At 35.8% G+C, this 26,543-nt stretch overlaps 5 protein-coding genes and 1 long non-coding RNA gene across 10 annotated transcripts; 4 read left to right on the top strand and 2 right to left on the bottom strand.

Annotated features, from left to right (window-relative positions):
* LOC18609493 (pyrrolidone-carboxylate peptidase) lies at positions 4,141-6,978 on the top strand. Its single transcript, XM_018114633.1, is given in 7 exon segments — positions 4,141-4,284; positions 4,536-4,700; positions 4,994-5,347; positions 5,908-6,012; positions 6,174-6,221; positions 6,547-6,653; positions 6,655-6,978. Coding segments are annotated over 5 exon segments (642 nt in total). The 5' UTR covers positions 4,141-4,284; positions 4,536-4,700; positions 4,994-5,086; the 3' UTR covers positions 6,776-6,978.
* Positions 7,333-9,853, top strand: LOC108661004 (pentatricopeptide repeat-containing protein At3g13880). The gene has a single exon (XM_018116619.1). It carries the CDS (start codon positions 7,508-7,510, stop codon positions 9,482-9,484), a length of 1,977 nt encoding a protein of 658 aa, XP_017972108.1. The 5' UTR covers positions 7,333-7,507; the 3' UTR covers positions 9,485-9,853.
* LOC18609492 (probable polygalacturonase At1g80170) lies at positions 9,892-13,211 on the top strand. 2 transcript variants are annotated; one of them, XM_018116617.1, is made up of 9 exons: positions 9,892-10,387; positions 10,750-10,878; positions 11,055-11,225; positions 11,332-11,352; positions 11,471-11,678; positions 11,870-11,951; positions 12,127-12,235; positions 12,423-12,539; positions 12,664-13,211. In XM_018116617.1, the coding sequence occupies exons 1-9, from the start codon at positions 10,088-10,090 to the stop codon at positions 12,976-12,978; spliced, it is 1,452 nt and encodes a 483-aa protein (XP_017972106.1). In that variant the 5' UTR covers positions 9,892-10,087; the 3' UTR covers positions 12,979-13,211. The 2 variants fall into 2 exon arrangements, with proteins under 2 accessions (XP_017972106.1, XP_017972107.1); XM_018116618.1 differs by lacking the exon at positions 10,750-10,878 and having other exon boundaries at positions 9,893-10,387.
* LOC18609491 lies at positions 11,165-12,575 on the bottom strand. The gene is made up of 3 exons (XR_001926861.1): positions 12,342-12,575; positions 11,518-11,720; positions 11,165-11,199 (listed from the first exon to the last, which is right to left on the bottom strand). It is a non-coding gene; the product is annotated as an uncharacterized LOC18609491 (long non-coding RNA).
* Positions 19,262-24,505, top strand: LOC18609489 (polygalacturonase At1g48100). The gene is made up of 7 exons (XM_018115968.1): positions 19,262-20,302; positions 20,959-21,090; positions 21,299-21,526; positions 21,620-21,664; positions 21,751-21,958; positions 22,658-22,848; positions 23,672-24,505. The coding sequence occupies exons 1-7, from the start codon at positions 19,925-19,927 to the stop codon at positions 24,062-24,064; spliced, it is 1,575 nt and encodes a 524-aa protein (XP_017971457.1). The 5' UTR covers positions 19,262-19,924; the 3' UTR covers positions 24,065-24,505.
* LOC18609488 lies at positions 20,985-25,986 on the bottom strand. Of its 4 annotated transcripts, none has more exons than XM_018115971.1 (3): positions 25,509-25,982; positions 25,125-25,333; positions 20,985-21,065 (listed from the first exon to the last, which is right to left on the bottom strand). In XM_018115971.1, exons 1-3 carry the CDS (start codon positions 25,553-25,555, stop codon positions 21,049-21,051), a joined length of 273 nt encoding a protein of 90 aa, XP_017971460.1. In that variant the 5' UTR covers positions 25,556-25,982; the 3' UTR covers positions 20,985-21,048. The 4 variants fall into 4 exon arrangements, 3 of the variants coding, with proteins under 3 accessions (XP_017971460.1, XP_017971458.1, XP_017971459.1); XM_018115969.1 differs by lacking the exon at positions 20,985-21,065 and adding an exon at positions 21,970-22,066 and having other exon boundaries at positions 25,509-25,986; XR_001926742.1 differs by lacking the exon at positions 20,985-21,065 and adding an exon at positions 24,673-25,042 and having other exon boundaries at positions 25,125-25,320; positions 25,509-25,980.

Genomic DNA, 26,543 nt, shown 5'->3' with positions numbered 1-26,543 from the left:
GTAGGTGAATTTTGTGGACCAACTTATTAGAGGGGCACGAAATTCGGATATATATATATGTACCTTGGTCAGAAAGGCGTGTAGGGTATCTCCTAAGTTATGGATAGAGTTCACGTCATGCCGAACCACCTCGTGATGATGAACTCTGCTAACGCTAAGGAATGACTGTGTTTTTCAAACTAAAAATATGTTTTACGTGTATACGAAATTTTAACAGCCTTGGCAGGCTCGAGTGTACGCTTCTGATCAATGTGTCATCGAGTACTATTTGATGGCATGAGCCAAATGTTTATGGAAGTCATAAGCCTTAATGAGAAATTAAATGAAATACAACCGTTTGCATGGGTTGGGATAAATTTTCAAATTGTGAAATACTTAAAATGATGGGATATTTTAATTGTCTCATTTTACTCGACTTTAGATCTTTTGAATGATATTTGTTTACTCACTGAGATTTTATAATCTCACCACCCTCATCTCTACTCATTTCAGGCTCAGAGTAGGCTGTAGATAGTTGATTCCATCGAGGGCTTCCATTGGACTTGCGTCCTCCGAATTGTAGGTTCACCATTTTCCTCACTTCTAGTTATTTGTGGGCTCGCTTGATATTGTAAATTAAATTAAATTAATTTAAATGCATTGGTTTACTGTGTCACAGTATGAATGAAATTATTTTGCTTTTATGTTACAAAAAGTATTTACGTATAATACTAAAATTACTGTTTATAAGAAAATAAAATATTTTATTGAATATTTTGTTTTATCTTCTCATTATATTCAAATAATTATAATTTCATTTTAAATAAAGGTTTTAGATGCTTAAACTTATTTTTGATTGTGAATTATGCGATTAGTACTTACTTATTAAATTTTTAACTAGTTTCAAAATTTTTCAGTGGAAAATGACCAAAACGTCCCTGTGAGACGAAAACTTTTATTTTATCTGTTTTAAGTTGGAAATAGCTTAAAATCCTTTTGGAACATAATATTTGGCAACGGTTACTCATCGGGGTAAATGAGAAACTGATATTAAGCCTTGCGGAGTTTCGATTGACATTTCGGGAGATGAGTGTCCATCGGGGTACCGCGGCGGTTGTCACGGGCTCGAGAGGAGTTCCAGGTCGTGACACACATTTTCTTTTCCTTCATTCCTTCTTTTCTCTCCAACTTCTTACCTTAAATATCGCTTTCTTCTCAACTACCTTCCTTTCTTTCTCCTTTCTTTTTGTCACTTGTAATGTCGATCTTCATTGTTGGTTGTCTTCTTCTCTCCCTTTCTTTCTATCTTTTTTATTTACTAATCTACATTGGGCTTTGCTCCTATAAGGTTGACCAAAACAACCTTTCTTTTTCCCTTCTACTTTCTTTTCCTTTTTTCCATTCCTTCTTTGTTTCCTATTGGGAATTGTCCCCACTTGAGGACTAACTTTAATCTATTGTTATTGATTTGAAATTAATAAGTCTTACATTTACTTATGAAATTAAACTAAAGTAAAACATTTTTTTTTCAATTGAACTCTAATCAATTACTCTTATATATGTTGCTTTTTAATATATTTATCATTATTATTTAAATACATGAAATTCATTGTAAATTGTGAATTTATACTTTTAAATATAATTAAAGTGTATTAAAAAATAAAAAAGAAAAATAAGACTTTGAATAACGCAACGGCTTTTCTTTATGTTTTCTTTTAAATTGAAAATGACAAATATTATCCTTTAAAAAAGAGATGATAAATATTAACTCAACTTTAACATATTGATTTAATTTATTAGGGATCCAATATCACATTAAACTTAAGCTAGTTTTTTTTTAAAAAATCAATGATTAAATATAATCCAATCAACCTTAAATTGGATTGACTCATATTTCACAAAATTGAACACATTTGAATATGATAATGCTCATGATCAATTGCCAACTATTTCTTTTAATAAAACTCGTGCAAAATGTTTAAATTTTGGCATAATATCCAAAAAAATTCTAAATTATTCAAGAAAATTTAAATAACCCTTATATTTTTATTGTGTTCAATCAAGTTTTTGTACACTTATTTTAAACCAAATAAGTTCTTATACTTTTATTTTGATCCAAATAAGTTTTTTTACTTTTATTTTGAGTCAAATAAGCTTTTATGATTAATGATTGATTTAGTTAAAATACCCTTTATTATTTTATGTCATGTGACGTTGACGTGGTATGCTACCATATCATAATTGATGATGATGTGACATGTTGATATGTTATAATTGATGATAACGTGAAATATTAATTTGGTATGATAATATGACAAAATGACATTTTTCACCCTTCAGATCAACGCCATATCAGTGCTATGTAGATATAAAATGACAAGTAGCATTTTGACTAATGATAATCAGTCAATCATTAGTCATAAGGGTTTAATTGATTCAAAATAAAAGTATAAGAGTTTGATTGAATGCAATAAAAATATAAAAGCTTATTGGAATTTTCTTGAATAGTTTAGGAGCTTATTTGAATATTATGCCTTAAATTTTCTTATATTTTAGTGGCACTTCTTCATTTTATCACTTTATATCATCCATTCATCAAGGCATCATTATATTCCATGCATTAATTCATCTTATGTTTACTTTTCGTCATATTCATTCCAATAATAAAGAACCAAATGATGTTATTTTTGAAGAAAAAAAAAACCCATCTTTAGAGCAAACATCTAGAAAATTTTTACTGAAGTTTCAATTTTCTCTTTTAATTTATTTTGGTTTGAGTTAAGAGGTTGAAAGATATGGAACATCAATTAGAAGAAAAGATAAATGCACTATAACGTAATCAATAGGTGTTTGCACATGAACTTCGAGAAATGAAAAGACAGATTGCCAAATTAATGAATATGGTTGAACATCTCAATGAGACCAACAAAATTCATGTTTAAGAATTGTCGTCATTTCAAATGGAATCTTGCCTCAAGCAATTGTTGAATGACAACCAATTGATCTATGATGAGCTTGACAATGTGCTTAGTGGCCCAAACGAGGATCCAAGGCTTGGAAAAAGTCATGAAAGGGATGGACGAGTTGAACACACAAATGATTGAACTGAAGAGCCTTATGTCTATGTTCGGGTCTCCGAGTCCAACACAACTTTCCAATAGTGGTTTGCAACCAAGCACATATCTCCAACTTACTACTATTTGATTAGTTTTTCAATCCATGAACACTAATTTGTGTTCAAATTTGTACAATTGTCCAACCGCTTTTTAGCCACCTTTGTAGCAAACTCCTATAGTTTAGACATTTGCACCATCGACAATCACCTTCACACCTTTACTTGCACCTCGGTCATTTTCAATACCTAAGACTTGCCAATTGCAAATATTGATCCATTTCCTAAACAAATCAAAAAAAATAAAATCTACATATAAGCTTTATGGGTAAGTAGCACGATGAAATGGTTTGTCTCAACTATCAAATGGGTTAGAGATGTTAATGGGTAGAGTATCTATTATTTTGGAAATACCTTAACCTGATACTATTATTTTATAAGATACCCAAACCCTATAAATACTCAATTAAATTTTTTAATTATTACTTGAACTCGCATCTTAGTATTTTAGATATTACTATTAACTACTCATAGTCGTTAAATATTTGATTAAAATAAATTTAAAATAATTTTTTTATATATTATTAATGAAAAATAAATTAATAAATTAAAATTAAGTCATGAAATATAAATTAAAATTTAAAATTATAATTAAAATAATTAATGAATTTTAGTATATATTATATTAATTATAAAAAAATTATAAATAAAAAATAATATATAAAACTAAAATTTAATATTAAAAATTATTATTTATAAACGAATCTACCTAGTGAATATCTTCAAATCCCTACACGAATCTTGCCTAAACTCGTTATAAATAATAATTTTAGTCTTTTTAGATTAATTTAATCTTAATTAATAAACATCGGATTACATCGTTGACACTCCCAAATGGGCCCATCAGAATCAGATCCGAAAAGGCCACAAAATCTTACGCCATTTTTAGCCCAATAACTGAGTGCCACGTACCCAACAAACATCATCGCTGGCCGGTCGCTTAAAAAAACTCGACAATGGAGTTGACAAACCGACGTACCTCACAGAAATTGGAATCAGTCAAAGCTCGTGGCACTTACGTAATAAGTTAACCAAACAAGGTCGTTACTTTTGTAGCTGCCGATAAATCGAAGTTCAGAGTTGAAACTTATCAAATGAATAATTTTCGCTGAGCCAAGAGTCGTTTGTACGAGGTAATTTTCGAACCTTCCCCTGTCTCAGGGTTTTATATGTTGGATTACTCTCAAGCCCTCCCATTTCAGGTCTTCTGATAATATAGAAACCCAACTCTTTTATAATCTATTTTCGAGTTTCTGTGTTTATGTTGCTTTTGAAAGACATGCTTTGGTTGATTCAATCTGGTTCTGGTTTTCGTTATTGTTGTTTCGCTCCACTTTTTTACAAGTGCTTTCCTTTTTTTCTTGGACGTATTTTCTGGACTCAGGACTCAGGAGTTCGTTTATTTGGGAGAAAGAACAAGAATTTTATTGCTCCTTTAAAGTCCTGGTTTGAATACAACATTCTTTCAAGTGAACTACACCAAGAATCAGATTACTTTCCCTTAAATGGAATCGGATTCAACCATTCTGTCTTTCTATTTGACCAAAAGGTCTTTGATTCTATTCTTATAGCGCTTGCTAACATGGGTTTTGGTTTTCTCGTCTACTGGTTCGAGTTGTATACTTTTGGACCATATTCTTATAAGTACTTATAGGAATTTTTTTAATGGGGCCAATGCTAGAAATGTGCTTTAACTTTTTCCTTGTTGCTCTTTCTTGTTTCTTGTTTTTGTTTTTGTTTTTTCCCTCTTCCCGCGCAGAAAAAATGTTAGTGTTGATCGATGATTTTGCTGGAGTATCAGAATGAATATCTGATAGTGCTTGTTCTTTCGCTTCTTGTTAGTGTTTCATTATGATAGGGGGTTGGTGCTCAGACATCCGTTACTAATATTGCTCACTGAAAATTGGGAATTACATTTTTGTCGAAGACAAGGAGATGGGGTCTGAAGGACCAAAGGCTGTAACTATTCATGTAACTGGATTTAAGAAGTTTCAAGGGGTTGCTGAAAATCCAACAGAAACTATAGTTAATACCCTGATGAATTTTGTTCAAAGGAAAAAGTCGTTGCCTGCTGGTGTTACTCTAGGGAGTTGCACTGTCCTTGAGACTGCAGGCAATGGTGCTCTTCCCATGCTTTACAAGGTCTTGGAATCAGGCATCTCAGGAATCAACGCAAACAATGAACAAGTTATATGGGTCAGTTTCCATTATGCAGCTTTATGTCTTGCGGATTTATCTGTTTAGAAATGTAAATTTCCAGAAATTCACATTTAAAAGTTAACTAATCCTACCTAATGTCATTGCCATTTTGAGTCGTGTATAGCTGTTTAGAGATATTGGTGGCAACTTATCAATTTAATATGGTAACCACAGGAGTCTAAGGATGCCTTTCTCTATGATTATTGTGAAGATGAGTTGAACTCACATAAAGCCTATGAATATTTCTTAAAATATGCATAACTTTCTTCCTAATGTGTCCCATGCCAACTTAGCCTTTGAAGTTATATGTTTGGTTGTCTACTCATTGATAGTCCTTTTCATCTTATTTTTCCTTGTTATTCCATTTTATTTTGCTTTCAATGCCCATTGCTGTTAATTAAATTGGTTTGAGGTCATCCATATTGACTATCCTGTGAACTCAGACTTGGGAAAAGTATTTATAGAGGATATGTGCGGTACATGCTATTGATAGTGTCCAGTGTCTTCTGGAATGACATTTGTTGATCTAATTGACCTCAATTTTATTGTTTCTTCAGCTTCACATGGGGGTTAACAGTGGAGCTCAACAATTTGCCCTTGAAAAGCAGGCTGTAAATGAAGCCACTTTCCGATGTCCAGATGAGCTAGGATGGCAACCTCAGGTGGACACGCATTTTCTTTTAACCTAGCAAATATTCTCTGTTGTTCTATTATTAACTATATTTGTGTTTATTATTTTCTTGAACTTTTAGATGCAAAGTCCTTTTATATTCCTTTCTATCTTGAAGGCTTTTGTACTTAAATTTCTGTTTGATGTCTCCAGCAACTCCAGGTTGTTGCTGAGGATGGAGGAACTTATCGGAAACGAGAGGTACTTTGTGATCTTTTTCAATTTATTCTTTAGGTTTCTTATGTTTTATACCCCATTATATCAAAGAAACCTACCTTGTGGCTACTGTCACCTGGTATTACTTACTGAACATCTTTAGTTGAGGATCTTAATGGCGTAGTTTCAATTTTGGCTGAAATATTTAGCATTGTTTGACACCTATGAGGAAGTAGTAATGCATCCCTACATGCCATTTCTTTGTCGCTTTTCTTTGTCATGCCTTTGGTATCAGCTGTCTTCCCCCCCTTCTCTTATATCCAATAAATAGAAACGGTGTTTAACATGGTAAATCTTTTGGTTCTTGAAGACGACTTGTTCTACTGAAGTGATCCTCAAGTTTTTAAAGCGCATGGGCTATGATGTGACAATATCCGATGATGCAGGCCGATTTGTATGCAATTATGTCTACTACCACTGCGGAACAGAAGGGTCACAAATCTCTTTTTGTTCATGTTCCCATCTTCTCAAAAATTAATGAAGAGACACAGATGCAATTTTCAGCTTCCCTTTTGGAGGCCATCGCATCAACCTGCTAATGTTAATAAGTGATTTATATTGTTATTTCAAAATATTTTGTGACTGTTTGTCCGCTGGTGTGTGCATACCCCTATTTTCAACCCCAATGATGCTTGCTTTCTGTGAGGCAAATGATTGTGCTATATTTATGTAAATAATTCTCTTTTATCTTATATTCAGTGATATAAAGGATGAGACTTGGAGTTTCCTTTCCTCCCCACCACCCTTTCTCCTTCTTTGCCGTTACTTCACCTTTGTATTCCTTTCATGAATTGTATTTGTTAAAGTGGGTTTTATATAATGAAATGGTTGCATTAAAGATTGGAAAAGTATAATGGGCAAGTTACCATTTCTGACGTTTACTACAAGCAAAGAACAAAAACCTCAAGTTTATTTATCAGCCTGGTCTGATAAGGTAAAGGTGCAATCCAACTATTTAATTCAAAGTGGAATGGAATATACTTTATCTCTTATATCAACCGACAACCGGCTGAGAAGTTTAACAAACTGTCATGTACCTATATAATTAGCCGAGGACATGGACGTCCAAGAATGTTAATTTGTAAGGATCGTTTAACTTGGAAGAAAATACCAAAGTGATCTTAGATTTGAATGGTCGTGATCCACCACGATATTCCGTGTTATTAGTTGTAAGTGCATGTCACCAAACAAGAGGCAAAAGACCAAGGTGACATCAATACAATTGCATTTTCTCTGTCGGATGGCAACTTGGTCAAAATGGTAAACGACCAATGCAGGGAACTAGATTTTTGTCCTTGGTCCGTAGGTTGACAACCTTAGCACCATCCAATTTCAAGTCCTTCACATCCTACTGTGATCCAAGCCCTCATCTGGGTATTTACTACAAAAACGAAACAATTAATGACTTAATTAAATCCGGGCGTTTAAACGATGCCCAAAACCTGTTCAACCAAATGCCCACAAGAGATAGCATTACATATAACTTGTTGATTTCTGGGCACGGTCGATATGGGAATCTAAAGCAAGCTCTGTATCTTTATAAAGAAATGGTTTCGGGAGGAATCAAAGAAAGTGGTCCTACATTTTCTTCTGTGGTTACTGTTTGTGGGAATGGGGGGTTTTATAGAGAAGGAATTCAAGTTCATTGCAGGGTGATTTCCCTTGGGTTTAGATTGAATTTGTTTATTGGAAGCTCACTTGTGAATCTTTATCTGCGTATGGGACTTGATGACGTGGCTTTGAAGTTGTTTGATCAATTGCCTGAGCGGAATTTAGCTGTATGGAATTTGATGCTAAATGGATTTTTGGAGCTTGGTAAAATAGAGAAATTATTTGAGTTTTACGGCCAAATGGAGTGGGACGGTGTCAAGCCAAATGGGCATAGTTTTTGTTATTTGTTTCGCGCTTGTTGTAATGAGAGGTTTTTTAATGAAGGAAAGCAGCTGCATTGCCATGTGATTAAGGCTGGATGGGTGGAACTTAATGTTTTTGTTGCCAATGCTTTGGTGGATTTTTATTCTGCCTGCAGGAGTGTTGTTGATGCCAGGAAAGCGTTTTCGATTATTCCAGTTGAGGATGTGATATCATGGAATTCAATTATTTCTGTACACGCCGAGAACAATATGTTGTGTGACGTACTTGAGTTATTGGGTAGGATGCATTTCTGGGAGAAAAAACCATCTGTTCTTTGCTTTTTGGGGTTCTTGAATTTATCCAGTAGGAAAGGGGATATACTATTTGGGAGGCAAATTCACTGTTTTGTTACAAAAATTGGCTTTTATTCTGGGAGTGTTCATATTCAGTCAGCTTTAATTGATATGTACGGGAAATGTGGTGACATTGGAAGCTCTGTGTCTGTATATGAGAGTGCTTCTGAGAGAACGTTGGAGTGCTGTAACTCATTGGTAACCTCGTTGTTGCACTGTGGTATCACTGAAGATGTGTTTGAGATGTTCGGTTTGATGGTTGATGAAGGAATTGGGATTGATGAGGTTACTCTCTCTACCACGCTGAAAGCATTATCAGTGACCACTTATGCTAGTTTGGGCAGCTGCAAACTGTTGCACTGTTGTGCTATAAAATCCGGTTATGAATCTGATATGGCAGTTTCATGTTCTCTAATCAATGGGTATTCAAGATGTGGTCATTTTGAACTTTCTTGCCAGGTTTTCAAAACACTTCCTTCACCAAATGTCTTCTGCTTTACGTCTATAATCAATGGATATGCCCGAAATGGAATGGGAAAAGAAGGTGTCAGCCTGTTGGAAGCAATGATCCAGAAGGGCCTGATACCTGACAAAGTGACATTCTTGTGTGTTTTAAGTGGGTGTGACCATGCAGGGTTGGTTGAAGAAGGAAAGTTAGTGTTTAACTTAATGAAATCTTTTTATGGCATTTGCCCGGAACGGCAGCATTTTTCATGTATGATAGACCTTTTAGGCCGAGCAGGTCTGCTGAGTGAAGCTGAAAAGTTGTTGCAACAGGCACCAGGAGGGGGTGATCCTGTGATGTGGAGTTCATTGCTACGAAGTTGTAGTATCTACAAGAATGAGATAGTGGGAAAAAGAGCAGCAAAAGTCTTGATGGATCTCGGGCAGGAGGATTTTGCCAGTTGTTTGCAGGTCTCAAATTTTTATTCTGAAGTAGGGGAATTTGAAGCCGCATTGCAGATTAGAGAGATTGGTATGGCAAGAAAGGTGATGAGGGAGATTGGTCGCAGTTTAATTGAGGTGAAGACTTCCTGTTAACTTTCATTTTTTGTACTGATAAAATTTGACTGTGCATAGTAATCAAATGGATAACTTTGGAACAATGCTTGTTTGTCTGTTTCAGCTTTAGTTCCATGAAACTGAAACCTGTTTGTGAAGTCTGCATCTTCTGCTTAAATTTTTTTAAGAGCAGTTACTTTAGCTTGAAGCCCTTGGCTTGTAACAGGAAAAGGACCTTTTTCCCCCTGATTCGCTAATTTAAAATTCTTTTTAGGTATTTATTGCCATATTTCATGCTACAGATTATCCATGCATGGCTGCATGGTGATGTTTCATTTGCATTTTATAAGATTGAGGTCACTCGGGAAATTCCTTTGCTGACTCATTAATCCACTTTCATGAGAGAGAGAGAGAGAGAGAGAGAGAGAGAGAGAGAGAGATTATACAGAATCCATGAGCATTTGACTGGTGAATTTTTGCCAACTGGTTGAAGAGTAAAGCAAAAAACTTAAAAATAAATTTCCCTTGTACTTTAAGTGTGGGCGTGTAGAAAATGTAGCACCTTCATCTACTTTTAAGCCAAGCCATATAGCCCACAAACCATTCATTTCCAAAACTAAACTTCCCATATAAATTAAACCAATGTCTTATTGGATTTATACAAATCAATCAATCTTCCAAACAGAAAAAAAAAAGGAACAAATCATGGATAAATTATTCCTGGTTTCCTTCCTTGGTTTGCTGATAGCAGCATGTGGAGTAGCAGGAAACATGCTAGATGACAACTTTAACCTACTTAGAGAGGCTGAAGACCTGGACATAGCAGAAGATGATGTGGAACTTTTTGAGATCCCATCTTGGACAAGTGAACGTGGTGGCAAGGTTCTTGTGAATGTGGATAGCTTTGGTGCAGTTGGAGATGGAGTTTCTGATGACACCCAGGTATATGCTTGAGTTCATTTTTTCTTTTTTTTTTTGGTTGGACTCCCTTGCAAATTATATTCATGGTTTTTTTCAAGACACATTGAAATGACATCCTCTACCAATTAAGACTTTGCTTGCCAGTAATTGGCAGTCTCTGTTTCCATGGAGGTTATGACACATGAGCTCTCTCAAGGATTAAGAAAATAGTTTGCTGTGAAGATTTTTTTTGACTAACTTTAGCATTTGATATGATCTGGAAAATTTTAAACTTTTAGTGTATTACTGTTTGACCAAATATGTTTTTGTTGTCATCAAAATATAAGCAAATTTCTCATTTGATAAATTGGCATTTTGTCTTTCTGCAATGTCATCATCATCAGGCTTTTAGAAAAGCATGGGAAACAGCATGCTCTACTCCAAAATCAGTTTTCTTGGTTCCTCCTGGACGCAGTTATTTAGTTAATGCTACGAAGTTTAAGGGGCCATGTGCAGATAAGTTAGTTGTTCAGGTAATGTCAATATACATCAAATTGGACATATATGGAAATAATGTCTTGAGTATCTATGTTATAGAATAAATCATTACACATGTAATTCAATGTTGATATTAATTTTAACTTTAATTGCAGTTGTTTTTTTTTTTTCTATTAGCTATTATATCAAAATCATTATTGTTATTTTACAGATCGATGGAACAATAGTAGCACCAGATGAACCTAAGAACTGGGACCCAGATCTTGCACGACTCTGGCTTGATTTTTCTAAGCTGCACGGAGTGGCGTTCCAAGGAAACGGAGTTATTGATGGCTCTGGCGGCAAATGGTGGGCATCTTCTTGCAAAAAGAACAAGTCAAATGTAATTCCTTATGATTCTCTTTGCAAATTCTTTCATGCTCAAGTTAAAAGTCAAACAAATAGAATGTAACACATATTTCTTTTTCTGTTTGCTTTTATTTTGACAGCCTTGCAGAGGGGCACCAACAGTGAGGATCTTTCCCCACAATTATACTAGTCATGCTTCCATTAAGCAGCATGCCAAAGTTGTGCATGTGAACTACCAAATGTTTCTCAAATTAGATTTAACATATGAGTTTGTTGCAGGCACTGACTATAGATTCAAGCTCATCTATTAAGGTAAAAGGCCTTACCATTCAGAACAGCCAACAGATGAATTTCGTCATTTCCAAGTCTGAATCTGTACGAGTATATGAAGTACGAGTCTCATCTCCAGGAGACAGTCCAAACACTGATGGGATCCACATAACTGGATCAACTAATGTTGTTCTTCAAGACTGCAAAATAGGAACAGGTTCTTAAACCTTGTCTTTTGTCTTCCCTTGCATCTGTTTTTCTGTGCAAAAAGATAAGTACATCTTAAGCTAAGCTGAAAGAATGCCTTACAGAAATGATAATACAAACAATTACATGTGTGCATATTGAATGTGGGGAAGCATACTGACTGGTTAAGTTTTTTATGTTAATTGTGCATATAAAATTCAGGGGATGATTGCATCTCAATTGTCAATGCTTCATCTGCTATCAAGATGAAGAGAATATATTGTGGACCAGGACATGGAGTCAGGTGTGTTCCAAAACTTTCAGTTAGATTATATAAACTAAGTCAACAGATTGTTTCCTCATCCACTCAAGAGAGACATTTGGTGCTTTGTTGACCATTCCATCCCCTACAGTGTAAATTGATTGTTATATGTTTTATTTTTGTTTTTTTCTCTTTTATGGGAAATTTGGCTACTTAGCATTGGAAGCCTTGGGAAGGATAACTCCATGGGCATTGTTACGAAGGTGGTCTTGGATACAGCATTTCTAAGGGAGACTAGCAATGGGGTCAGGATTAAAACTTGGCAGGTATTGTGATGACATATCTTGTAAACCTAGCACCATTTATCAATAAGAATACCCAATATTAGGAAAATAGAAAGTAGAAGACTATATGGGGCTTCAGTTAACATACCTGAAAAAACAAGAATATAGCACTCATACCAATTCATCTCTTTGAGAATGACATGTATCTCCTTGTGATTCTTAAATAAAGGGTGGTTCCGGTTATGTTCGTGGGGTGCGTTTCGAAAATGTGAGGATGGAAGATGTTGCCAACCCCATCATTATTGATCAATTCTACTGCGATTCACCAACAACCTGCCAAAACCAGGTGCAGTCCAAGTTCTTGTCTGTCATGTCTTGTGATCAGATTAGATTCCTGATTCTTGCATGAGTCTTCCACCCAATGAGAACACTGATCACATGAATTCTCGTTCTTCTCTTTTATTTGTTAGACATCAGCAGTGCAAATAAGCCAGATTATGTACCGAAACATTAGTGGGATAACAAAAAGCACAGAAGCAATGAAGTTTGCCTGCAGTGATACTGTTCCCTGCCTCAATATAGTGCTGAGCAATATAAACTTAGAGAAAAAGGATGGCACGGTGGAGACCTACTGCAACTCCGCCCAAGGCTTTGGCTATGGTGTCGTGCATCCTTCAGCTGACTGCCTAAGTTCCCACGACAAAGGCTCTATTCTTATTGATCAGAAAGAAAATGCGGAGCTTGTTGAACCCACCAGAGATCATATTGCTCACACAGAACTCTAAGCTCCCTATAGGCATATAAATAACGATGTCATAGTATTACTACACCAAGAGTAACATAACTAGAGCAGCAGAGGTCCGAGGAGGTTTGAGGCACAAGTTAAATTTTATGGGAAGTTGCGGATGTCATTGATGTTTTATGCACAAACTGCATTGAAACTTATCCAGACAATTTCAAGGATATTTAAGATGCGGTTAATATACCTATTCATATTAAAGAAGAAAAAACAATTTAATGAGATTGATTGCTAATGTTGTAAATTTTTTTTACTTATTGATGTGAAAGTGTATCAATACTAAGAGTGATATTTGAAACTAACCGAACCTAAGACAGGTATTAAAAATCTTACCTGAATTCATCTCAAACCCTAATATAGGATATTTGAATTCTATGTTATTGGATCGAGCATCCGCGAACTTGTTCCTTTAGTATTCCTAAATAGTACCCTTATTTTCAATAGTGTCCATATTGCAACTTGTAAACACAAGGTATAAAATCCCTACAGAAGGAAAGTCCAAAAATGATCCATATTAAGATCGAACACTGACTCTGCTTCTTGTCCAGAATTGGCCTGGCCACCACCTTATCCTTCAAATATTTCACCTTATTTTAGATCCAGACTTTCGAACATTTTCGGCTGCTGCTAACATCTTTTTCAGGTTTCCCTCACAAGAAAGGGTTTATAATAAATGTTAATAGCCATACGACCATATGTTTGTTATGCCTGTTAGGAGGTGAGGAAAATACACCAGCGAATGCTGTGGCTATGAAGAGATCGATTTGAGTGCTTTGAATGAAGCAAGGACAATCAGGGACCACTGAGGTACAGCTTCACTGTTCAAATATAAACATTAACTGAGAATCACCAAAAAAGTGAAAAAAAATTAAAAGTTGGTTGGCTTGAAGAACCACCAAATTTTTATAGTAAAAAAAATGGAGCTTCAGCTTCCCTGTCGATGGCAAAGTGACAAATGCGTGACATCTCGTGTAATAAATCAAAGGTGGTCCATGACCTCCTCAATGGGCACGAAAAACAGAAACAAGTTTTAACATTGATTTTGATTTTTGAATAATGTTTGTTGGATGGACAACTGTTTTCATGCGTATATACGCTTAAAAGACATGAAAAACAGATAATAATCATATGAACTTGTTTCTGAAGCTGTGCCACTTTTATCTTGAACAGACCCAATAGTCCGCAATTTAGTTGTTTACCCATCAACTGGTCCAATATTTTTGGCATTTAGAGGCCAACTGGAACAGTCAACTGATTAGAGAGACAAAAACCCAAAAAACTTCCCCCAAGTTAAAAAGAGAGATGTCTGTTCCCGGCGGCCAGCAGGCCCAGCACAGATTTCTCCAACCTCCCCTTTTTTTTCGTTGGTTTTCGGGGTAAACATCAGAACTTGTCTAATGAAATTAGGGTACGAATTCATCTGGAATGCAAGAAAAATGGTTAGATTTCTGTCTCAGAGATTATTACATGGTGTCCGTAACTGAGCAAAGCCAATTAAGGTACACCACTGGCTAGTCACGAGAGACTGCTAACGAACACAAGTTGTGGTATGCTCCACACTTTCTCTTTCTTTTCACCCTCAGTCAGTCAGCCAGCCAGCCAGGGTTGATGAATTTGCATTTAAGGTCACGCATGGAAGTTGGATGACTTATTTTAAAGTCACAATTACAACTCACGCTCATTCATGTGTATTTTTGTTTCACAAAATATATCTTGGTGCATCTTTCTTTTTTTAATTTTTCCTTGGAGGTATAGTTTTGATTTTGGAGGGGAATTGGATTCTCAATTTAAAATGGAGTGAAATGGACATGAGTACTCTACATAAATGTCGGAGTGCATTCAGGTGCTTCTACTACCAAGTTTGAATGTTTAAACATTGTAACCATCGGGTAGGCTATCTCATATACCAATATTGACCATTGAAATTATTGGTGGATATTCGTACAAAATGTAAATGAAAGCAAAGCAAAAAGAGGGAGGGAGGGGGGGTCCCGAATCTCGACAAGAGAGAACATTCCAACTTTGCAAAATCAAATTTGCATGTGTATGCACAGTGTGAGGACGTGATGGCAGAGTTTATGGCCTTATGGGTACTGTCAGTTGGGCGATATGGTTGTAAATGAGGTTGATCAGGATTCATGGCTTGGTCCCCCATGTGGGTTCTGCTGCTTTACGCATTGCTTGCATTACAAGCCCAAGTCACAGGAAGATCGATCAAGAAGAAGAAGAAGAAGAAGAGAGAAAAGCGACCGAGGTGTGATTTTGTCAATCAAAGAAAGAATGAAAGCAATGAAAGGAGAGGCAAATGGAAGAGCTTTTTAGGGGCTCAATATAAGATCCGTGACATTTGGTAGGAAGGCTTGCTTTTGCGTAGGCCATGAATTAAGAGTCTTGTAATACAAACAAAGTAATGAAGACAAAAATAGTTTTTGTCTTTCTGAATCTAAGAATCAGAGAAGAGATCTGATCTTGCAGTTATGCAAAGTAGAGGGGTCTGTGTTCCCCAACTGAAATTTCACATGCCCAACATTAACACTTCTCCACATCTATAACATTATTTGCATTAAACATGCACCCACAACACAACAACGAGAAACTCTCTTAACCCACAAAAACAAAAGAAAGAAAGAAAATCTAATCTCTAGCTAGCTTATGATCATGATTGCATTGTTGTTTGTGTACTTAATGAATTTGAAAGTATTAGGAATCATACATGCAGCTTCAAAATTCTAGAACGATCCGTGAACTCTTATTTAATTATATATTTTCGACCTCTTCATCTTTGTTTTTTGGCTGGAATCATGATTGCTATCTTGATTAAGAATCAGTTGCATTTTGCACAGTTCCCCCACTTAAAAGAAATTGAATGGTAAGGAGATGATGGCAGCCTTCTCTTCCGGTGCTTTTTTCTTTTGTTTCACCTTTAATCTATGGTGGGTCATGGTTTACTTTTCCTTTCTTCCGGTTGGGAGGGGGAGGAACAAAAAATAACTTTCTAAAAGAGTGTGTGTCAGGGAAGGATTCAGAATTTAGACACAATTCAACTCTATTGAGTCCCAATAGCTAGTGGGGGATCTCTGAACAGGATGTTTCTTAATTACTCCATGTAGGTCATTCTATAATTACCTATTCTTAACAAACTTAGAATATATATTCTCGCCTCCATAAAACATTGAACATTAACTTTAAGAGAATCGAAAACTTTCTCCTAAATTTTTGCTTAATTTCTATCAAATTTTGTGGTCAATCACTTGCCAATTTGAGGTTTTCCAAGTTATGCAATATCTATTTGAAGTGAAATTATGTTACTATTCTTCAAATTTTGGTTCATGATGTGCTTTATTTAGGTTTCTTTTGGTTAATGCTATTGAGGATCCAATTGTTAATTTAATTAACAGTCGCTTGACGGCAACAAAAGTTAACCTTGGAGTATATAATTCGGGAATTAGCACTTACTTACCGTACGTAGTTGCTCATTTTGAGGTGCTATTATTTAATCACTAGTGCTGTAGTTATAATTTGTTGCTTAATTCTCAAGCCTTACATAGAAACATTATTGGTATATGTCGTAGTAATAATGGATTATAAAGACAAGGAATATGACAAGTATCCAGCTTGCTATATGAAAATTTAAATATTTGTTAAAATGGGGATCAAAATTCCTAACCACAACATAATCAGATTAAGTAGGTAGAAAATGCATGAAATCTTTATGCAACCATAGCTTAACCCCTAAACCTCAAATTGATATTGCTTTTTCCCATGCTGTTAGGTGGCTAGAAAATTAAAAGAGAAATAAGAAATTGAAGCCATTGGCATGAATTTCCGTGCCACAGTTGGTGACAAAACTATCGACCCGAAATTAATAATGGAGCTAGCGGGGATGAACATGATGTAACCCTAATAATTAATTATATATATATATATAAATATATATATATCTACGCAAGGAGTTCACGAGAGGAACATAGTTCACGAGCCTACATGCGTGCACAAAACGACGGCTACGAAGGTCGTACTCTTCTTCTTGGTTCCAAAACTGTGTCTCCTAGTCATTTTGTGGTTGTCTCAAAGCAACAAAAATTGGCCTTGCAAACTCTCAAGCCATTTGGAATACAAATAATTACTGTAATTAATCACCAGTTTGTTTTGTGTATATGCGGCTATAGCTAGCTTTCGTGTCCTCAGGTACGGGAGATGTGTGCCATATTTATTTAATTCTAGCATAAATAAAGGCACTTTTATAAAACACGAACTCCTCTTTTGTCATCTCCTTAATTTGCCAATGAAGTCACTGGACTTTACTCCTTGGGTACTATTCTGGTTGTTCTTTTTAGGGTGGGATTAATTAAAATAGTGTATAAAATAAAGATGGGGACGAAGACAAAGTACATGTATGGCGGAAAATGTAAAAATTTTGACTATAACGGTTTTTCATTAGGACAAATGAAGGTGTACGATACGTATATAGATTAATTAGCTGGCATATTCTCAAGCTGTAATTGTAGTCTTCCAATTCCGATATACATGTGAGGCTTTATTAATATTATTTTAATTTTTTAAATTATAAAGTGTCAAAATAATGTTAAATAAATTTCAAGACATTTTATTACAAATGGAGTTTAATTAAATTGGATGTCCACTCAATTGCTCAAACGAAAGCAAAGAGCAGTGTCCATTCAATCTAATTAAGGTTTTCGCTGTTGATGGAGGAATTAATTAAATACCTTAAGCTATACTAGTTCAAGAAAAGGGTTCACCTGCATCGATGCACCCGAACGAGTGAGAGGAGAGAGAGATTTTGTGGAAGGGGAAGAGACCAAAGGAAAAGGTCAAGGGGCTCAAGAAAGACATTATTGGGTGATGAAAATGAGACGTGGTTCCAAACATCCATACCTTCTCATATTTTTTTTTTCTCTGACAAGGATGGCGATACATAACGTCCCTGTGTGTATATATATATTGTTAGCTAGCTTGCTTGCTAAAAGAAAAAGGAAACTGACAAAAGCATGCAGAGCAGTAATCAAACCAAATCTGCCAATTTCGGTTTCTTTGATTATTTTTCATGCTCTGAATTAATTTTTGAAAAAAATCTCTTGTTCATGTAATTAAATAGTCGTAACACCATTCAACTCTCTTTTTGTCGATATTATAAAATTTTCGATACTGTCATGTAAAATTCATGTGATAATTAAGTCCAATATCCAATGCATTTTGATTTGTCAATTAAAGATCACGGTAACTCCTTAATTTGTCGTCAAGAGAAGTTTATGTTTCCCAATCTACGGCTAGCAAAAAGAAAGCATACCTAAAAAGGCAAGCAATGGTTAACACAAGGTAAAAAAATGTGCGACAAATCTTTCCTGCCCTTCTTTTCTTTGTAATTATATTCCATATCTTTCACTTTCATATAATTAAACATATGACTTGTGTAAATGTTTTTCAATATTCTTTGCAACAGTAGGTAGGTAGGACAATTGTACTATTTCTATGAACGTGGTAAGAATAAGAGCAGAGCAAAACTATGGGCGCATGGGGGTTTCTTTCAAAAGTTCCTGTCAAGTTTTACATGCAGCTTGGAGCTGTATGCAGAGTTGCAGGATAAATTTCTGTTTCCAATTGAAAAAACAAAACTCATCAGGCCAGACCATCAGTTTCTTTTGGGAGACAGTTAGTTTCAGTTGCGAGAGTAAGTTTTTTTTCCTTCCACTATTTCTCTGTGCCATGGTGGGGTCATTGGGAAAAATGAAATTGCAGAATTTCTGTTTAAAGGAAAGGGCAAAAGAAAATACTATCAGAAAATGAATGAGAGGAGAGCCAAAAAAAAAAAAAAGAAAGAAAGCCTTCGAGTTTTGTAGCCGACGTTGTGGGTTTAAGAAGACAAAGCAAAAAACTCTAGCCCGTGAACGTTGCATGTGACGATAGAGAGCTGTTATAATCAGTGCCCTTTGGACAACATATAGACCCACTCACGTGTCCCTTTTTGGCCTTTTTTTTATTACATCAAATTCTCAATCCACCTTAAATAATTAAAACACATTCAAGGAAAGATAATGGATGGCAGCCGCGGCATGGCAAACCAACCACCATTTTGCAAGTATAGCAGATAGAAAGAGAGAGTGGTCGTCCAAGCTTGTTTCTGTTAGTAGTCACATCATATCTTTGCTTTGAACACTAGATTCTAAGCTTAAATCGTTCTCTACGAAATGCTCATTTTAATTATAAAAAGAGATTAAGAGGGTTCGCCTCACATATTTATTTACTCCTGTGTACGCTTTGTTGAGATGTCTTGCAATTTATTAAGTACATGAGAAGAATTGCAACTGCAAAAGCATTCCAATTATGATGAAAAATAATGCAACCACATTGTTTTTCATTCTTTGTTTTCCTGATCCTCGTGAACTGTTCTGTTTTTTTCTGTTAATTTGATATTCTGAGTTGTAGATTGTGTGTCTAGAATTGAACAGGTGGAAGGATGAAGAAAATTCTTTAGTAGCGAGGAGGATAGCCAGGTGCATTTTTTGGGTGAGGATAATTGATGAGGAAGGGTTTGCACAAGGAAATTAGATGAGTCACGTGTAACAACAGTGTTACATGTGGCATGTAAATAGGCTCTGCAAGTACCTGTTGTTTCAGCTAAATAAATCCCAACCAATATTCACACAAAGGGGAATATGATAATTAATACCAATACACAAAAGTGAGAAGGGAAGGACTAGGAGGAATGAAAGTTAAATACCCGGTATTATCAAACCTTTTTTATTTTTTATTTTTGCTCATATGTCCAAATAGTGTCATTGCTTTGGAGTCCTCTCCCTATTTAAACATCATCACTTATTTTGGCTCCCAAGCACTAGTTCTCCCTCTCCCACTCTCTCTCTCTCTTCTCAAGAACCTTGAGAGATACCAAAATTAGCAAAAGGAAAAGAAAAATGAGTCATCTCAGCTTCAAAAGCCTCACATTTTTGTTTTTGATTGCTTTTCTTGTGTGGTCTTCGAGTATTGAAACTTGCATTGCTAGAAGAGGCAAGCATTGGAGGCGGAGCAGGCTTACAGCAGCTTCACTATCTAAGAAGAAAGGAAAAGGTCATGGTAATCACAATTACCACAAAGGAGGATCAAAGCCTAAAGCTCCTTCTCATAAAACTCCTCCATCTCCTAAGCCGAAAGCTCCTCCATCACCCAAGCCCAAAGAAGAAGTCCCTTCAACGCCACCGCCCCAGAAAGGTTACGGCAGCGGACAGCATTCTGACGTCTTCGACGTGGTAGATTTTGGCGCCAAGGGTGATGGGAAAACTGATGATACCAAGGTGATGTCCGCTCCTTAATTATGCTCACCACAATGTTCCATGCTGCTTAAAAATTCTCCATCATTACAACAAGGCTCTTTAAATTTCACCAATTCTCAAAAACTTTTTAATATTTCCCTCTAAATCACACAACAAAATGGTCTATGTAGCAACATGAAGGGAAGGCATTCAAAATTCTCAAACTTCCATGCATTGTTTTGTTGTTTTTTTTGGCTAAATCAAACTTCCATAGTTTGAAGTTTGATTCAATCAATTCTAGTTCAAAGTACACCTCATGCATTGTTTTATTATTTTCTTTTTTTTTTAATAAAAAGAAAGAACTTTTTTGGGGTTATAAGAAAAATTACAAAAATTGGGTACAGCAGAGTTTATTTATTGGTTAAAATATGAAATGCACAATACAGAGTTCATGGAAAAACAAAGAAATGCATAAAAAAAATATGTGGTACACTAACGAGAGAGCAGAAATAGCCGAAGCCGGGCGGGTCCACTTCTAAATAAAGAAAAATATTCTATTTACCGTAGTTTAGTCAAGCTTGGAGCAGTAATTACTTTACAGTTCGGCACAAATCAAGATTCAACCCTAATTCTATGAATTTAGTTATTGTCGCACTCGCACAGTGGCCACATAGCTGATCTGCTTCGCTGCAACGCAGGCATTCCAATCCGCATGGGCAGCTGCATGTAAAGTGGAAGCATCAACGGTTGTCGTTCCAGCTGAATTCGTGTTCCTTGTAGGACCCATTTCATTCTCTGGTCCATACTGCCAAGCAAACATTGTATTTCAGGTAAAAAGTGTGAACATTAATTACATTATACAATGAGTTAGTGGCATATCCATATAAAACAATCAAAAGAAAAAGGACAGAAAAGTTAACTACGGCTTGATACCAAGCAAAATACCTGCTGCTGCACCTTCTGATTGTCATACTAGTAGAATTCAGGCCTGAGATCAACGCTGATGAGCTGTTTTTTTTCTTTTTTTTTTGTTCTCAGCTGGATGGTACAATAATTGCTCCAGCTGACTCTCAACCCTGGGGTCAAGGAATTTTACAATGGCTTGAATTCTCAAAGCTGAGAGGTATAACAGTTCAGGGAAAAGGTATCATTGATGGAAGAGGCTCAGGGTGGTGGCAAGATGCCCCATACGAAGATCCCTATGATGATGAAAGAAAACTCATAATCCCACTAAACAGCATAGTTCAAGAAATGCCACCAATGCCGGTAATTAGCTAAAACAGTTTCCACTTACCCCTAAAACTCTAGTGTTGATTATCTGTAACTAATCATGTTTTTTTCCCGTTAATTGGGTGGTAGGTCAGAAATGAACTTAGTGGAAAAATGCCAAGCATCAAACCAACAGTAAGGACCACTTGAAACAACCAAAAAACCAATCATCTTCATGACAATGCAGTCTTATGACATTTTTCATTCTTTCTGTGGCACAGGCACTTAGGTTTTATGGGAGTTTTAATGTGACAGTCACAGGCATAACAATTCAAAACAGTCCTCAATGCCATCTCAAGTTTGATAATTGCATGGGAGTCGTGGTGCATGATATGACCGTTTCATCTCCTGGGGACAGTCCTAACACAGATGGAATCCACCTACAAAACTCCAAAGATGTGCTAATTCATGGCAGTAATCTTGCCTGTGGTAATTATTTTAATTGTCTTGCTTTTAAATAAATATTGTTGCCATACCACATTCAGTTAAACAACGGTGGACCGCAAGTTGAGCTCCGGTATTGACAAGGAGTAAGACCTGCAGGTCGACATTGAGGATACAGGGTTAAGTTAGGAACTTGTGAACAACTGACGGCATCATAGAAAAGGTGCTGAATTGAGGTATCTCTGCTAGGATCCTGAAAGAAACCCATCACAATCTTATCCTGCTCACAATTTTATTCCACACATTCTCCCTTACCACTAAAATTTGACAAGTGGCTGCCAACAATATCCAAAATTTTAAAAGTTACAGCCACTTGTCGCTTGACACATGTCAAATTCTAAAAATTGGTGTGGCATCAACCACTCAAAAAAGTATTAGGGTCGAACCACAGAGACAACAAGAATACATTTTTTGTTTTATTCTTTCAAATTTTCTTTGTCTCCACTAACAGCTAGAACGTTTGTTTTGTTCCCATAGTCTCTTGTCTACTTTGCTTAGAAATAGGTTCTCATGACAACTTCTAATAAGATAATAAGTCCATACAAATCTAATGCTTTCGGCAGGCAATAAATGCTTATATAGAATCAGCCCTGAACACAGAGCTAATTGCCAATGAACATAAAAGACATCTATGTTTTGTGTTTACGCTAACCTGAGCTCTTAAAAATCTAATAATTGGTGCAGGTGATGACTGTGTTTCCATACAAACAGGATGCTCAAATGTATACATTCACAACGTGAACTGTGGACCAGGGCATGGGATCAGCATTGGAAGCTTGGGAAAGGATAATACCAAAGCCTGTGTCTCAAACATCACTGTCCGTGATATCATTATGCAAAACACGATGAATGGTGTCAGAATAAAAACATGGCAGGTAACCACACAATCTTCACTCCCACATGATCAAAAACTCATCAAGTTTGAAATACAGCAATTGAACACTGTTTGAGTAAATGTGCCACACTGGCTTTAAATTAAATCCAAACACATCCAAAACTATTATTTCAATCAAGATTCATAACAAGACTGGCTTCAGATAATGTAGTATATTACAGACCACCTGCACACTCACATACATGAGCAGGTAAAAGCAAAATTGAAGACAGATAAAAGCAAGAGGAAAGGAGAGAGAGAGAGAAAAATTACAAGAAACTTGCATGTTTTCTTAAATAAACAGAAGCAGGATCAGCAATACTTGAAGTAAAGACATAATCTTAATATGAATAAAATAACTAATGTGTCCCTATCTAATATGATCCATTATTACCTTATTCAAGTTTTTGGTAAATTTGCAGCTCAGTTATCCATATAGTATAGATGTGCTGCCTGAGATTTGCCTCAACAAGGTCTGATGTTGGAATCAGTCAACACTGGGTTTAGCCGTATTTCATAGATTTCCAGAAAAATCCTCTTCCAAACATAATATACAGCGTTTGACAGTTTCAAATAAGTTTGATCGTTTTGAATTCACCTCCCTTCTCAATTAATATCAGTTTTACTGAAAATTTTGAAAACTGAATGTAATTTGAGTTTTCCCTACAACTTTATATGTTATTTCATTTCTTTAAAAGGTCCAACAAATCCTAGCTTTTACCAAGAGAAAAGCCGTTAATGCAAGTTCTTAACATTCTAAGTTCTTTTACAACTTCATGTTGATGGTAACTTTTCTTTCATATAATTTCAAATCACATCTGCAGGGTGGATCGGGCTCTGTGCAGGGGGTTCTGTTCTCAAACATTCAAGTTTCTGAGGTCCAACTTCCAATTGTGATTGATCAATATTACTGTGACAAAAGGGCATGTAAGAATGAAACCGCTGCAGTTGCTCTATCAGGAATCACCTATGAAAAAATAAGAGGGACATACACAGTAAAACCTGTGCACTTAGCCTGTAGCGACAGCCTTCCATGTATAGGTGTAACTCTATCTGCCATTGAGCTAAAGCCACTGCAGGAACGCTACCACCTATATGATCCATTTTGCTGGCAAAGTTTTGGAGAGTTGACCACCCCCACTGTCCCTCCAATCAGTTGTTTACAGATTGGCAAGCCGTCGAATAACAGAGTCCAAGCTGATCATGATGTGTGCTGAGCTTAGTCTAGGTAATTTATGGTGTATCCGCTTGTGAGGTCGGCATGGTTTTCTGACCCCTTTCACACCATCGGTTTATTAGGTATAGAGTGTAAATTTAGGCATCATCCTAGTTTATAGGCATTCTTCTTTGATGGGATTACACTCGTTCCCAGTTCCCACTATGTGAGATTATACAGGCAAGGCATTCTTCTTTGATGGGATTACACTCGTTCCCAGTTCCCACTATGTGAGATTATACAGGCAAGGCATTCTTCTTTGATGGGATTACACTCGTTCCCAGTTCCCACTATGTGAGATTATACAGGCATGTTATCAGGTCGAGTCCAATACTGCAGTACAAAGACTGCCTTGTTTGTTAAGGCAGATTATTTGATTGTGAGATATTATACAAATGCATTATCAACTAGATGTGCATCAATAAATTGCTATATGTCTACATTTCTTTCTTCAGATGTAACAATCACTTAAAAAGACTACAAGGACAAGGCGTAAGCATAAGGTTAAACACTATTAAACTTGCACAAACTGTCTATCTTATAAAGCATGCAAGTTTGGTCAGGCACTGACAAAGAATTACAGTAGAAGCAAGCATGAAGATCGCATTAGAAATCTATGTCCTGGGAAGTCAATTATGAGACAAAAGGCACAAGCTAAGACAAACACTAAATATCAATAAAAAAACAATGAGACAACCATGAACTGCAATCTTAGATGACATGCAGGGGGTGGGAATCAGCTCTTTCACTTGGATTTGATCTGTTTTCTGAATCCGCATGAATCATTCGCACATTTAATATATATATATAACTGATAATTGAGTCAGAATGAAACTTAGTTGTTACTACAACTACAATTATTTCATGATTTACCAGATCGATTAATAATTACTTTACATAAATAATTCAAGTAAGCACCCGATTTCGTTTCTCGTTTCTTAAACAGACAATTCAAGTAAATTCAGAGTGCAGCAACAACCTAGAAAAAAAAAAACACAAAATCAACCAATAGGTTTGAGTTTAAATTAAATAATAATAAAAAAGCAGAGTAATTAGGGAACCTAAACCGATAGATCGAGGAGATGATCCGGCATCATTTCCTTCCTTTTCTCTCTCTGGTTTTTTCCTTGGACGTCCTCGATCCTTCTCCCCCGTAAAAAACCCCTCCATTCTGCAGTTATCCCCAAGGTCACTGACCTTGCAGCCCGCAGCATTTTTGCATATTATGGGTGTGTTTGTTTTGAAGTAAAAGTTTTTCTGAAAAACATTTCTGGATATATAGGTGTTTGGAAGATTGAAAATGAAAATTTAAGAGAAAATATTTTACAACTCAATGAGTAAAATATCCGTTGGCTGTGGAAATTGTCTTACGCCTTTGAAGGCGTAAGACAATTTCCTTAGGGCTCAAAAAATAGATTGCTGTTAAAAAAAAAAAAAACTCTTACCTTAAAACCTGAGTCCTTAGTTCTGTCATCCCTTCCTCACCGTCCATCCCTCTTCCTCGGATTCCTCCATCGGTAGTGGTAAAGCTTCCTCCAACGGCAAATCTCTCTTGCTTTACCCAAATATGCTTTGCTCTCCTTCCTCCCTCTCAAATTAAAATTTTCTTGAGTTACGTATGATTGAGTAAAATATATTAGGGATCTATGATTTTTCAGCAAAATATATGATTGAACAATTAACCCAAAATCTTTCCTGGTTGGGTGTTTTTAGCTCTTTACTTAAGTTGATGATAATTGAACCTAATCAAATCATGCTTGAATAGCTCGATTGTATCGCAAGCTTAGCTCAAGCTGCTCATTGGATCTACTTCTTAGTTTGATTACACCACTAGGAATGCATATGTGGTAAATCCTAGGGCCTCTGGCAATGCCACTTTTCTCCTATTTGTCCTTCTTTCACTTGGAATTTGACATGTGCCTTTCTTCCTCACATTGCACTCGTAAATTTTAGTTGACAAGGTAAAACCATAAAACCATTTATCCACACATTTTCACAAGTAGCTTTTCTTATTCGACTTTTCCCATACCCAGAAGACATTAAAACATTGAAAAAAAAATTTACATTGTTACCTGATGGGATATCTCAGGGTGAGCAATATAATTATTGCCAAATTGTTTGTATTCCCACATTCATAGTCAAACTCAAGCTTCTCATCATCGTTATGAGCATAAATAAATTTTTTTTTTATCATTTATGCAAAGAGGAATCAACAAGTCAGTTACAATTTTTTTTGTATCATTTATGCATGCTAGTTGGTGTCATGTTGGCATTAACAACACTTGAAGGTAATTGTTTGAGAAAGTAGTAATGTTAATTAGTGTATGCATGATCCATGACTCGATTTCTGTCCTCTATTTTGTGATGTAATTTTCAGTAGTTCTATTTAAGAATTTCTTATTTGGTGATTTCTTTAAATATATATGTGTGTGTGTGTGTGTGTGTGATTTTATATTTATGTCTTGTAGATGGATAAAAAA

This window comes from Theobroma cacao, chromosome 2, assembly GCF_000208745.1.
Source record: "Theobroma cacao cultivar B97-61/B2 chromosome 2, Criollo_cocoa_genome_V2, whole genome shotgun sequence".
In the NCBI taxonomy this organism is placed as follows: Eukaryota; Viridiplantae; Streptophyta; class Magnoliopsida; order Malvales; family Malvaceae; genus Theobroma; species Theobroma cacao.
Note: the sequence above shows the minus strand (reverse complement) of the source record. Positions and strands in the feature narration are given on the sequence as shown.